General features: G+C 42.8%; 1 protein-coding gene across 2 annotated transcripts in view; it reads left to right on the forward strand.

Moving 5' to 3' along the window:
* Nucleotides 1–537: 537 nt before the first annotated feature.
* The window catches only part of HAUS6 (HAUS augmin like complex subunit 6), a 184,029-nt gene continuing 171,275 nt past the window's right edge, over nucleotides 538–13,291 (forward strand). The window contains exons 1-2 of one of the 2 annotated variants that reach the window (XM_085634713.1): nucleotides 538–990; nucleotides 9,904–9,999. In XM_085634713.1, the coding sequence (XP_085490839.1) occupies nucleotides 869–990; nucleotides 9,904–9,999 (218 nt within the window). In that variant the 5' untranslated portion in view covers nucleotides 538–868. Of the gene's footprint in view, nucleotides 1,008–9,903; nucleotides 10,000–13,291 lie in introns of both variants that reach the window. The other variant, XM_085634721.1, reaches the window with a different exon arrangement.

Raw genomic sequence — 13,291 nt, forward strand, 5'->3', positions numbered from 1 at the left:
CAAAGGTAGTTTGCCTTTTTTGGATTTTTTTTTACAGGTTTATATAGCGCGAACTCGACCCGAAGGTATTGGAGCGCTTTGCAAGACCACCAGTTACGTTACACAATGACACATTCAGGTTTTTGGTAGGCACGGGGAGATTAAGTGATTTTTGCCCAGAATCTCATGCTTCGGAGTCGATCTCGAGGATCGAACCTTTGTTTCCCAGTTTCAAAGTCGGCAGTCTAGCCATAAGGCCACATCCTCTCCCCTAGACTTTGTTATTGGTGCTGTATAAAACTAAACCGACAGAAACCTTCGGTTTTATCATAAAATTGCAAACTCCGATCCCTATCGGGGATTAATACGGCCTTCATGGCTGAATCACTTATCCGCCTTTTAATGTAGCAAATTAGCATTCTAGCGCCTTTGTACCGAACCCATTGACCGTATACGGCGACAGGTCTAGAAGTCCAGGATTGGTCCGGCCACCTTTGGACGACACCTTCAGATTGGTGGGGAGAAGCCTTTTGCGTGCGCTTTATTTTGACGTCACTTACTTTGGAGCGCTGCTATTGGCCTCGATATTTGGGCGGTTTGAATGCCAATGGCGGCCCTTTCGGAAGTTGAGGAAAAGCGAGAGGAGGGGCGGCTGCAGCTTGGAGTTGTTGCCGTGGAGTGACAGCAAAAATCCGGCGGAACAAAGACGGCGTCGCCCGATTAACACTGAGCCTGCATGATCCGCAAGGCGGGACTTTGATTCCCAGTTGGTAGTAGTGCTTGTTCCTACCACTAACCTCCCCTCTGACTCCCTTGTTGCCTTCCCCGTGATGGGCCTACGCTGCACTGGACCCGGAGCTCCGCCTGGGCTCTGACCCCAGAACTCAGGATGAGTTGGAGCGGAGCTCAGCCATGGCACAGCCGGTACCTGTGGCTGCAGCTTCAAGCTCTGGGCTTTCAAGATGCGCCTCCGCCCACCGGCAAGACGCTGAACCCCGCGACCCTGGGAGTGTAAGTGGGAAATACAGGTTGGCATGGTTTTAGGGTAATGTATGGTAAAGAGTTTGAAGCAGTTTAAGAAGTAGGGGTGTAGAGGGGGGCACTGCGTCACTGATTTTCCGCCGCACTTGCCTTTTGCTCGCATCTGTTTTTCCTCTAGATGAACTCTCCCTTTCTAAAACTCCTGCTTTTATTGCAACTCCATCTCTCCTTAGTATACTTATTTTCATATTTTGCATACGAGAGTCTCGTGTATTACGTGTTGTGAATCCCACCACCCCACAGTCCGGTTTTGGAAGCTCCTATGAAATAATAATCCCACACACTAGGGTGACCAGACGTTCCGGGTTTGCCTGGACAGTCCCGGTTTTCCTGGACAGTCCCGGTTTTCCACCAGCAGCCCCGACATTTCGGCAATTTTGGCTCATGTCCCGGTTTTTAGAGTGGGTCGACTGAAAACAGCGCCAGGCCCTTTTTTGGGTGTTCCGAACCTGTGCTTGTTAGCAGCTGTTATAAGTAAGCAGTTTAAATAATAGGTATGATGTTGTTTGTAGAAATTACATTTTATTTATTTTCTTAATGCATCTTCTGTGATCTTATGTTGATGAGAGCTGCCATTTTGCGCCATTCCGTGGATTAAAAACTGTAGTCCTTCTATTTTTCCAAAATGTCCCGGTTTTTGGTTCTCACGATCTGGTCACCCTACGCATCTTTGTCATGGCCACCTCTCTAACTCTACTGCTTTTCCCCCCGCCTAGACTAAAACCTGCCCAAAATCCTTACACACCAACTGCTTACTACGCCGCCCTTTTGTGAAAGCGCATACATCAACCCACACCAATGCTGGTAAAGAAAGTTATTGGACAGTTGAGCCCCACGGGTCCGGCTCCTGGCTCTACACTCGCCACTCCAGACTACTCTTGAATTCTCCGGCTCCGCTGCGTGTCAGTGGGTTTTTGTGGGATTATCTAGACATGCACAGTGGAACCTGTGATTTAATCTTGTTCAGGCGAAACTTGCGGATGTGGTAAACGAATATGATCGCCTAACCCCACGTCTGGTTAGCACCTAAATATAGCTTTTTTTTTTTTTTTTAGGACCCCGTGCACGGGTCTAAAGTTTTACTTTTATTACGCGTTTATGTTGCTTTAACTGGAAGTTTTGCTGAGAACTTGGCTACTCAGTAAAGTTTTCTTGTACTGTCCGACTTCAAAAGGGGAGTAGGATTAAATAGAAGAAAATTGCAAATCCTTGAGCTGCTTTACAGTAAAATATAGCACGAAACGAGGAAACAAGCATTTGCAATGCACTAGGTCTCGCATTTAAGCGAATTTGAGCTATTGGCATTGTAAATGACAATGCCTTTTATTTAGGTTTTGGTTTTTAAAACCTAAATAAAAGGGATTTGCATTTACAATGCCAATAGCTTAAACTCACGTAAATGCGAGACCTATTGCATTGCAAATGCTTGTTTTCTCTTACTTTCTCCTCCTGTCTTTCTCTTCTCTCTCCTCCCTTCACTACAGTCTTCTCATCCGCTCTCCCCTTTTGACTTTTCTCTTCATCTCTCCTCTCGGTACTTTTCATTCCTTCTCCCTCGACGTCCCATGCCTCCTTTTGCCAGGTAATCTCACTCTCGGTTTTCCCCTCTCCTCCCAGCCCCCCTCACACACACCCCTGCAGGTCTCCATGGGAGCACACTTGTATTTTCTGATATTATTTTTAGGACATCAGGTTGAAATTCAATGTCACCTTTTCTTAGAAACGCGTGCTTTGCTGCAGGGCGGTCCATACAGGGAGGAGTCGCCTCCGCTCCTCGGGGTGGGGGTCAAGCGGAAGCGGGGAGTACATGGAGGGCTCCACTGCCGGGTGAGAGGGGGTGTCCCCTGTGGTGTCCCCTGTGAGTTGAAACTCGTGTGAACCTCGGGAGTTGTGGGGGTGGGGGGGGTGGAGTGCATAGATGCTCACCAGCCCTTGACTGCTCCTTCAGTGCTGTCCCCCTTTCCTCCCACTTCAAGGACAACCCCCACCACTGTGAATTACTCTGCTGGGGGCCCCTGTCCCAGCTGCACAGCCACACGGGGGGGCTGGCGGGTTAAGAGGGGGTGGGTAGCTTCTTTGCCAAGAGCATTACATCACGCTGCAGAATCCTGTCCGTGGGAGCTGCCCTCGGCTGCATGTGTGCGGGGAAGCGGGGGGTGACGCCCAATGGCTAATGCGCGCACGGCTGCGAGAAAAGGAGACTCGAAGACAGGGCAGAGGAAGGGCGAAGGAAGAGAGAGATGGGGTGAATGTGCGTCGCACTCAGGCTAGATGTTGATTGGCGCACCCGCCTGTGGCGTACCCATATTCATATCTGTGCTCGCTACTGGCATGCTGGTATGAGCAATGTGAAACATGCGTATAAACTCCAAACAATTGGTGTTAGCATGGAACGGTAGGTACATGTATCTGGTGACAAGCATAAGGTCGATGAACTATTGATCTGTTGCGGTTGTTGATAATAAAACATGTATTGTTGAGAAGAATAATGCGATCACCAATTTTTATTGAATATATAACGCATTTAAAAATAGAAAATCGTTAACGTGTACACCTCTCCGGTTACCGAGTACTCCACAAAAAATCAATTCTACTGTCATCAGCCCAATCTACTTTTGAATAAGTCCAATCTTTCTGATGCTTTTAGCAGGGTTTATGTGGAGTCTAAGTGCTTGTGGTCTGCTCAGTAGAAATAACTCTGTGCGAGTCCTTTTGTCATGCTTTGGCTGAGTGAATATTCTGCTGGTTTAGTGAAATTAAATTATTCTAATGTCCAAAATCGTCGTCCATAATTTTTTGGGATAATGATGCAGGAGAGACCATGAGTACATGATGGGCACCAAAGCCACGGTGAAAAAAAGCCTTCTTTTGTTTCAAGGCTGCTCATAGCAGAAGAAAGCACTAATTGGAAACAGACGGCCCCCTATAAAGATAAGGAATTGCTTCACTACAGCCGTGAAGCAGACGACCCAGTCCGGATGGACCATCCAAAAGAGAGAAAGGGCAGCGGCCCAAAAGTATCCTTTTCAATGGTAACCCAGCGTTTAGCATAAACGCTGACGCAATCCAATGAAAACAATGGGGGGGCTTCAAGTCCCCTTGTGAAACCTCCTCTCTCACTTTAGGTCTCGCCAAGCGAGCAGCGCATGTGCTGCAACGCTAGGCGAGACCTAAAAAAGGGAGAGAGTCTAAAGTCTGTGGTACTGCGCAAAAAGGTCCCCTCACCTCTGCTCACAGTGGCATCACGGGTAAATCAAATTGTGAGAATGCATTGGACTTTTGAATAGTTTAGAGATCTGCGTTGAAGGGTGTTGGATCTACTGACACTGCTTTGTGGCAATGGATTCTCGACAATCACCGCCAGGGTTATGCGATTTGGTTCGATAAGTGCAAGGCCCGAAGCCGTACGGAAGCTACATTGGCATGTCTGTTGCCCAGTATGACATTGAAAATCGTAGCTGCTCTACTTGTGTTGAAAATGATAATAGCCGTACAGGTCCAAATAAAGAAAAGTTTGCGTAATCGAGACTTAAACAATTATTTTTACTAGAGTATTTTAGGAGCTTATTCTTGTCACTTCCTCGGGTGTCTGTTTGATGTGAATCGTATTTAAATGAACTTGCAAGCACCTGGATGCGATTATCTTCACTGAAAATGCAGTCTGCGTTCTCGCACTCCTTGACTGTTCGTTTCATTGCATCCAAGGAAAAAAAAATCCAATCCTTTTTCTTTTGCAATTTTCATTTTACTAAGTGGTCTAGGCTGTTTCAAATCCTTACTGTTTTGCATGCAAAATCACACATGAATTTAGCAACTGCGAATAGGCACCATATTACGTGAAACACAGTGGAAGTAATTTTCCGTATTGACCCTTTTTTGAACTTTGACAGAACCTAAGATTATCAATATTAAACAGTTTGGTCAATTTGGAGAACCATGAGGGCTTCTGTCACAGTGAAACGCTGTTGTGTTTTTGTTGCTTACAACAAATGTTAATGGTTGGCGTTGTGCCACATACTTTTCACTCCACACTGTCTAGTGCTTTGCTTATTGTCCGAGATAATGACACTCCAATTAAATATCTAATTGCGTGGCGACTTTGGTTATTCCTTATGAACTAAGACTTTTAGTGAGCTTGTCAAGCATATGAGACCACAGCCTTAATGACATAGGGCACGCTTTTTTTTTTAATGTTCTTAATTGCGCTTCTTAGGACAAACTCTTTTCAGTCACACATTTCACTTTTTAGCAGAGGTTCAGGCATGAGAATAAGAGCAAATCTAGAACGCTAATAAGGGCTTGACATTTACAAAATCTGTGTTCAGAAATTGAGCCACTGAACAGACTGCTTTCTGGAGGATCACAAGTACCCGTTCCTACATTCCCTCCTACTGCCCATTTTCATGTCTGTGGTGAAGAATTCCTAGAGATTCAGACAATTCTACCGTGGTCTTGAGTTGAAATGACAACTCTTTGGTCAGGTTGGCGTCTCATTTGGTGGAAAAAAGTATAGAATACATTTCCTACCCTCCCGAATAATTTTTCAGTTTCACACAATACCCACACATTTTTAACGATGGTTGAGATCTTCTGCAAAAATGAGTTGTCTTTAGGTCTCGCCTGGCAAGCGCGAAGCGCTGCTGTCGCCAGCGAGATCTACTGTTGCTGACTTGCCTCGGAAGTGGGACATGGGATGGGCACGCGCAGGCTTTTGGCGGATTGGAGCCTGTGTACGCGCTTGTGAAGACGCGCTTGCATGTAACGTGCACATCTCCTGTCCCCCTTCCGTCCTCAGCAGCCTCATGCACTTTCACTCCCGCACATCTCCTGTCCCCCTTCCGTCCTCAGCAGCCTCATGCACTTTCACTCCCGCACATCTCCTGTCCCCCCTCCGTCCTCAGCAGCCTCATGCACTTTCTCTCCCGCCCCCCCCCCCCCCCCCCCCCGTCGGCTCCACGGAGACAGCTTGCTACCTCAGGTACGGTTGCGGCGCAGTCCGCTGCTGGCTTCCGGAGTCCAGATGCCCGCGTCCGGATTCTCGGGTCCCTCTGCTCTCTGGAGCCGACCCGGTGCCTGGTTAGTCTGTTCGCACCAGCTCACATACCTGGCCAGCTCTTCCTGCAAATCTCAGCGCTCTCACATGTAAGCAGGAAAGGGTAAGTTTACTTTCAGTTACAACGGAAAGGGCGGGTCGGTCGCGCCTGCCGAACTGACTTATCCAATCCTGCTTTCCTAGATAACCGCTGAGTTTTGGAGAGCGCTCGCCTAAGTACCTGTGGTCATTTGCGCATCCCTCAAGAAACCGGTATTAAATCCTGAAACTCGGGTGGTTTGTAACTACATATTGGGAAAAGGCGCCTTTCATTATTTATGTATTGCAGAGGTAAAAACCAGTAAAAGTACGGGAAATTAATCTTTTCTTCTCCCTCCTCATTCTCACTGTATTGCTTTCATTATAAAAATCAACAAGCATTTGCAATGCAATAGGTCTCGTATTAAGTTTGAGCTATTGGCATTGCTAAATAATGCAACACCAATAGCTCAAACTTTAATAATGCGAGACCTATTGCACTGCAAATGCTTGTTCAAATTCTGGTACTGTGTGGCACTTGCAGATTGCAATAATTATGTACGTTTGTTCGTAATTCATCTATAACATACTCCCATTGGTACTGAGGTATAAAGTCCTTTATTTCTGAAGTTATTTGGTTTTTTGTCGCTTGACAATCACATCAGTTCCTTGGTAGTGTCAGTGCCCAAAATTTGGGTGTCAATTGATGGCCAGTGTAAACCCAAAGCACTTACAACAACGCCTCCTATTTTTGGGCGTCACTTCGTCTCCAGGCAAATGGATCTTTGCCACCTTGCTAGAATGGAGCTATAATCAAATAAAATGATCAACTTTTGGTATCTTAATGATCAGTCAATAGTGAGAGGTTTGAAATCATTTCAAAGCTTTATTTCTCATTAAGGGATTAGGAATTGTTTTTGTAGTTTTTATTCAGTAAAATTACAGAAATATTGAGAGACGTTTTGTTAGCATAAAATAGACCGCGTGTTCCATAAAGGAAATAGGTCATCTCTTAATCGGAGTACTAACCTAAATAAGAATCCATTAAGAGTTCTTTTGGAAAAGAGCAAGATTCTGGAGCTTTTAGTTAGTGAAAAGGATACACTCCTCATAAAGAGCAGTATTGTAAAACTCAGCCGAGTTCCGCTACAAATTGCAGTAGCAACTTGTAAGAAATCAAATTAATCACAGCAGTAGCTATGACCAACATGAGGAGAAAGTTTCCCCACAAAAGGTCAGAATAAAAGGAAATCACGGCCAGCAGTAGCATACAGCAATACGCGCAAGAATAAGGGAAAACAATGCATAAGGCATCGAGGGTAAGATGGCATCAAGAGAGATTATGTTATGGATTCTCTCTAACTAGGAACACATACATATATATGAAAACATAAAACATTATTTCAGCATTCAGCACAGTTGTTATCCTTGTCCAATGGAAAAGGGTCTTCTGATGGTCTGTCATCTCTCCTTCCATTTCCCACAGTAAGCAGTTATCTAAAAGTCTCTAAATGTCTTGCACTACTTGCACAAGGGAAAGTTCTCATGAGAACCTTTGCAGGCCTATTCTGTCAGCTGTTGTTGGTATCCCATTGCGTGGACAAAGGACTAATCTAAAGCAACGTAACATTTCTATCAGTAACGTCTTGATTAGGCTATGCAAAACAATATTTTTAGTAAGCTTAACATTGCCAATACTCTATTAATTATAAAATATAGCGAAGTACATTGTTTAGAGAAATAAGGAAATCATATGGTGTAAGAAAGAAACCCATTTCTCTTAGAGTAGTACATTTTAAAGTGAAGAACGATATTGCAGTCAGATGATTAGGTCAGCAGTTTCTAAAAGGCATTGTATTTGAATGTCAAATAGAAATCGAAAGAAGTTTTCAGGCCCTCTACTTTGTTTAAGCTGCAGGTTTGTTTTACACGTTCAAGAAATCATCTTCTCCGGCGGTTTAAAGATGCATGCTTTTTTTTTTTACATTTTAAAGAATTTTTTTTCTATGGTATGACAAAGTAACACATTTTCTAATGTCAGACACCTTTTCTTCAGTGTTAACAAATGTCAGTTTTTCATGTCATTTCCAGGCTTTAACATTCAGACATATTGCCTGATTTGGGTGCATCACACCACTTCCTTTGACTAGCCCTTGTCGCAGAAGCAATGTGTTTTTTGAACAGTAAAGCAGTGTATTCCAGATTCCATGCTAAGCTGAAGGAAAGGAGAAAGTGCTTGGGGAACCAAAGTTCTTTAGTGCCCTACTACTAACATCCCCAGTCCAGATTTATAGCAAGATGTCTCTAATTACTTAAATCAGTAGTATATGATGGTTATAGTCAAAGTAAACATTGTCCAGTAGAAAATCAAAACAAACAAACCCTGTGCCTGAAAACCTTTTTTTTTTTTTTTTTTTTTTTAAAGTGCTCAAAGCCCTAAAAAACTGGCCTTCCCATTTATGCAAAGTACATTGTATGATGCAAGATATCACATTTATTTGTTTATCAACATTGTAATACACACTTTCAAACCAACAAATCACATATCCACATAGACTCATACATCCCAACAGACATCACAGTTAATTAAATATCAATATACATTATTGGATGGTATCAAATATTCCTACAATTAGGGAGAAAACACATATGATTTAAATAATACAAGGCAGGTGGGTTATATAGCCAAATATATCAGGGAATCACTTCCTCAGACAGTAATACAGTTCATAGTCTGGTATCTTCTCAGGGGATGAGATAAAAAGAACCAAGACCACATATATATCCAGCGGCGACGCGCGTTTCGGTGTCTAACCCAGGAGTGGGTCACACCTTCAGGGCGAGCTGGTTGGGTGCAAAACCAAAGATAAGATGCGCCTGGGGTCAGATGTCCAGTAGAAGCCAAAATTATGATGAGCAGCAAGGCAAATGGAAAATAGGCTAAAAAACGGGGCCCTAATAGATGGATGGGCAGCTGGGTATTCACTATTTAAAAAACAGCCAAGATTCAGGAAGTAATAAGCCACGGTGTCCGAATAAAGGCCATGGATACTTTGAGATATGAGAGGCCTCCTAGGCACAGAATAAGTTTTCAAATACAGACAAATCGCAGATGTGTAACTACGTCAAAGATGCAAACGTCCGTTGCCCGGTTCGTTCGAGGCGGAGCCGACGACTAATACAAGCGGCTGTGATAATGTCCAGTACTCTGTACCTTAACCCTGTAGTCTTTTGGGTCATCTATACCCTCCTGCTCAGGGCCAGCAGTGGTGTCCCGTGCCCTCTACAGTGGCAGGACTAAGATCTGAGATTCTCTTTCAGTAGACGTTTCTATTGCCCATACTGGGATCTGGTGAAATAACATCTATTCCTGGTTGAGTTTTCTTTAAATGCCTTGATGCCTTAAATAATATATTTGTTCACAATAAATGTTGGAATCCACCATCGCAATTTATTTTGGACATAAAATGTCTAAAGGTTTGGAAAAGTTTGTCTCACTCACTGACTCCAATACATATTTTCGTCTTAATTTGGCTAAGTCTTAGTTCGTTTGTTTGGATTAATAAGACAGATATCACAAAGTGCATTACTACCCACAGGTGTGGATTTGCTTGTGTAGTTTAAACTAAACTCTTGAGTATAGTTCCTACAGAATGTTTGAGGTGACTAATTCTGTTGGCACAAGGGCAACCAAACTTTTAGTTAGGACTTAATGTGTTGTATGTTTGGTCTCAAACTACCAATCACTGTTCACTTGGAGTTGGGCATTCATGCAGACGCTCCAGAAAATTAACTTTTTTTTTCTTTTACAGGCATATGTTTGACAAGCCAAACAGGGATGCATTTTACATGGTTGTCTACTTTTTATTCTCACGTCTGGATCCACCACGATGCAAAGAGACTTTCAGGTATTGATGCTTTTGATGGCTCCGTATTGCTGCACACAGTTTATGGGTGCGTTTTGGTGTTTATTTAAATGTATTGCACATCTTTAGTCTTGAATGACAATGAACCCAATATAAGCCTTATGAGGCCTGGTAGCTTAAGATAAAATCGGTTGGCAATAATCTAAATAAGTGGTTCTTAATATTTGACTTCTGTAGCCCTTCACCTAATCATTACTGGAACCCCCCACTGAATCATTATTGGAATGTGGGGACCCCCCACTGCATCATTACTGGAAACTGGTGATCCCGGCCTAAGCATTTTTGATGATTTAAACTGTAAAACAATGCACAATAATACAGACAAGCATTCATTAACAAATACACACACGATGACATTTTAATGAATTCACAAATATAAAAAATAATATAGTTACCAGAGGTAAGATCAACTTTATAAGCATTTGCAATGCAATAGATCTCGCATTACTGAAAGTTTGAGCTATTAGTGTTGCATTAGTATGTGCAAACCTAATGAGTCAAACTTAATGAGACCTATTGCATTACAAATGCTTGTTTAAACTTGATCTTGCCTTCGGGACATTAAATTACACATGTACACATTTTCATACATACACAAGTAACTGTTTCTATTGAACTAGTGTTAAAGCTCTTCCAAAGTCTTGTATTCCTGTGTGCTACCAGGAACTAGAGTTTAGCTTGATAAACTCGTGCACAACGTTGTAAATATTTTGCTGGCTTTGATCTTCGGCTTTCTTCTGACTTTAATTGGTACCTGCGTTTAGAATAAATGGTGCACTTCGGCAAAAAAAGGAGAGAAAAGAATCCATGAAAGCTTTACAAAGAATGTTTTTTATGGTGATTTAACAGTACTCCTATTGACCAAAGTAGACCTGGCTAATGTTCTTTTAATTCTCTGTTCTGGTGTGACAAGTGTACGTTGGTGATTGGCATTCTACAGGGCAAAGCAATGCATGCAGCTAAAACCTTTTGTTTAGTACACCAGTAGAGACAATTGTAGTGGAAAGGGGTATAGCTTTAGTTCAGTGTTTTCTCCAAAAATAGCTCGGGAGCTACTGACTAGCTCTCTGGCTACCCATGAGAATCTTCTCTATATGTATCCCCACCTGGTAAATGAATAGCTTTTGCTTTGTTCAATTAGACAGTCAATTTTCAGAACTGATAAGCTGATATTTGCATTAAAAATGTGTTTATTTTAAGACATAAGTGGTAATTCTGCATTTAAAGCTCATGAAGCTTTTTTAACATTATTGCGGGTGACGACTGATAAGAGGGACTACCCCGGAACGAAATGCTGCTGTAAATGTCAGCCTTTAATTAATCCTATTTGAAGACCGACGGACTGTAATTGAAGTCACTGTTCTATGAATTGTGGATTAATGTACTAGCCTTGAGAAAGCCCTGGTCCTATTGACCACCAAGGGCGAAACACGGGTCGGCTGTTTCATTCCCAGAGGAGTAAAAACATGACCTCTGGAATTGTAAAGAAGTTGATGGTAATAAATTAACTCCATTCAAAACAACACAAAACAATTGTCTCACTATGTATTCTAACCGAACAAGGAATTACTTCTACGACTGAAATCATCCATACTTTTTAAGGAGGAGCAAATGCTCAAACCCCTATTACATATCTATAAACATGAGGCTGGAAAGGTCCAGTGCCTCGAGCAAAGCTCCTCCTCTGTGTACTAACAAAAGTAGGTATTTCCATCCAGCACCAGGACCTCTGGACCGTTTCTGTATTTCTGAACATTGCGGGTGACCATGCCTGATGCAGTAAGGAAGCCTCTGCCAATAATCCTGCATGCAATGGCCTCTAATGGAATCTTGTATGAAGTGGTTACTATTGTAACTCTGATATTTTGTGTTAGTAGCCCAAGCTGATTATTGAACCTAAATAGCTCTTAATATGGAGAAGGTTTGAGATCCCCGCTCTAGTATAAGTCCCATGTTGCTTTCTGTTTCGAAGATCAGACGGACAGATGTTTTTTAGAGTTCCTGGGGGGGTGGGGGGGGGGGGGTGGAGAGAGGATCATGCAGCATTTTATGCTCATGGTGACCCTCAGATAGTTGTTGGATTTGGAAAACTAACAGTATATCTTTGGGCAATTAGGATATGGTGTTGATACCATTTTGGTGTGGGTGTATGTTGGACTTTCTTCAGATAACATGCTTGTTGGTATTCTTTTATTTATGAATATTAGTGTATGTATCATCCCTTATTGCAAACGTTTTTATTGCATTTGGTAAATTCTCTTTCCTCAACCCATTTCAACCAACAGTTTCATATATATGTGTGGGTTTTCACAAGAAATAAATGTACAGAATGTCTGTAAACTGGGAAAACATTTGAAAGACCCACGACTGTTGGATAAATACATGAAAAAAACAATACATCTAAATGGAATGCCAAGCATTGCAATCTCCTCCATCAGAATGAATCTTTATGGTATTTTTTAAGGATGAGATATATATATACACTTAAAAAACCATAGGTTTCACACATGTTATAGTTAGCTGGACATTTCCCTCGTAAAAAACCAATGAAATTCCCCCGTTATAGTTAGTGCAGGCAACTCTAACTCGCGCGACCGCAATCCTCTGCTGATGACGTCAGATATTACATCACTGTATTTAGACACCTATTTACCCATGTCTTCTTCCATTAATCTTTAGCTATACATATTGCAAATATTTATTTTTCAGAAAGACACATATGTAATCAGTGATGTAATATCTGACGTCATCAGCAGAGGATTGCGGTCTCGTGAGTTATAGTTGCCTGCACTAACTATAACGGGGGAATTTCATTGTTTTTTTACGAGGGAAATGTCCAGCTAACTATAACATGTGTGAAACCTATGGTTTTTTAAGGGAATTTGCAAGGTTTTTTAAATGCTAAGTTATGTATTTATGAATATTTTTTTTTTTTCAGGTTTTTCACCGTGCGCGCGCTGTGGGCACTCGGTGCGCTTTGCGCACTGAGCGCCCACGAAGCGTTGTGCGTGCCGTGCGCGCACCCCGCGCATTTTCGACAAAAAAATAAATGTATTTTTCACCCTTGGGGGTCCTTCAGTGACCCCCTGACAAAGGCTAGGGGGTCAGGAACTGTCCACCCTGCCCCCTTTTCACGTTCTCGACCTTTGCTTTTCACTGCCTCAGACTGCGAGAGACAAAATGGCGGCCGCCACTTCCAGATTTCGACCGATTCGAATGTTTACTGACATCTATCAACCAATCAGAATTGCGCTCGCGCACGGCAGGGTGCGCG

The sequence above is a fragment of the Triturus cristatus genome, chromosome 2_1 (assembly GCF_964204655.1).
Source record: "Triturus cristatus chromosome 2_1, aTriCri1.1, whole genome shotgun sequence".
NCBI lineage: Eukaryota > Metazoa > Chordata > Amphibia > Caudata > Salamandridae > Triturus > Triturus cristatus.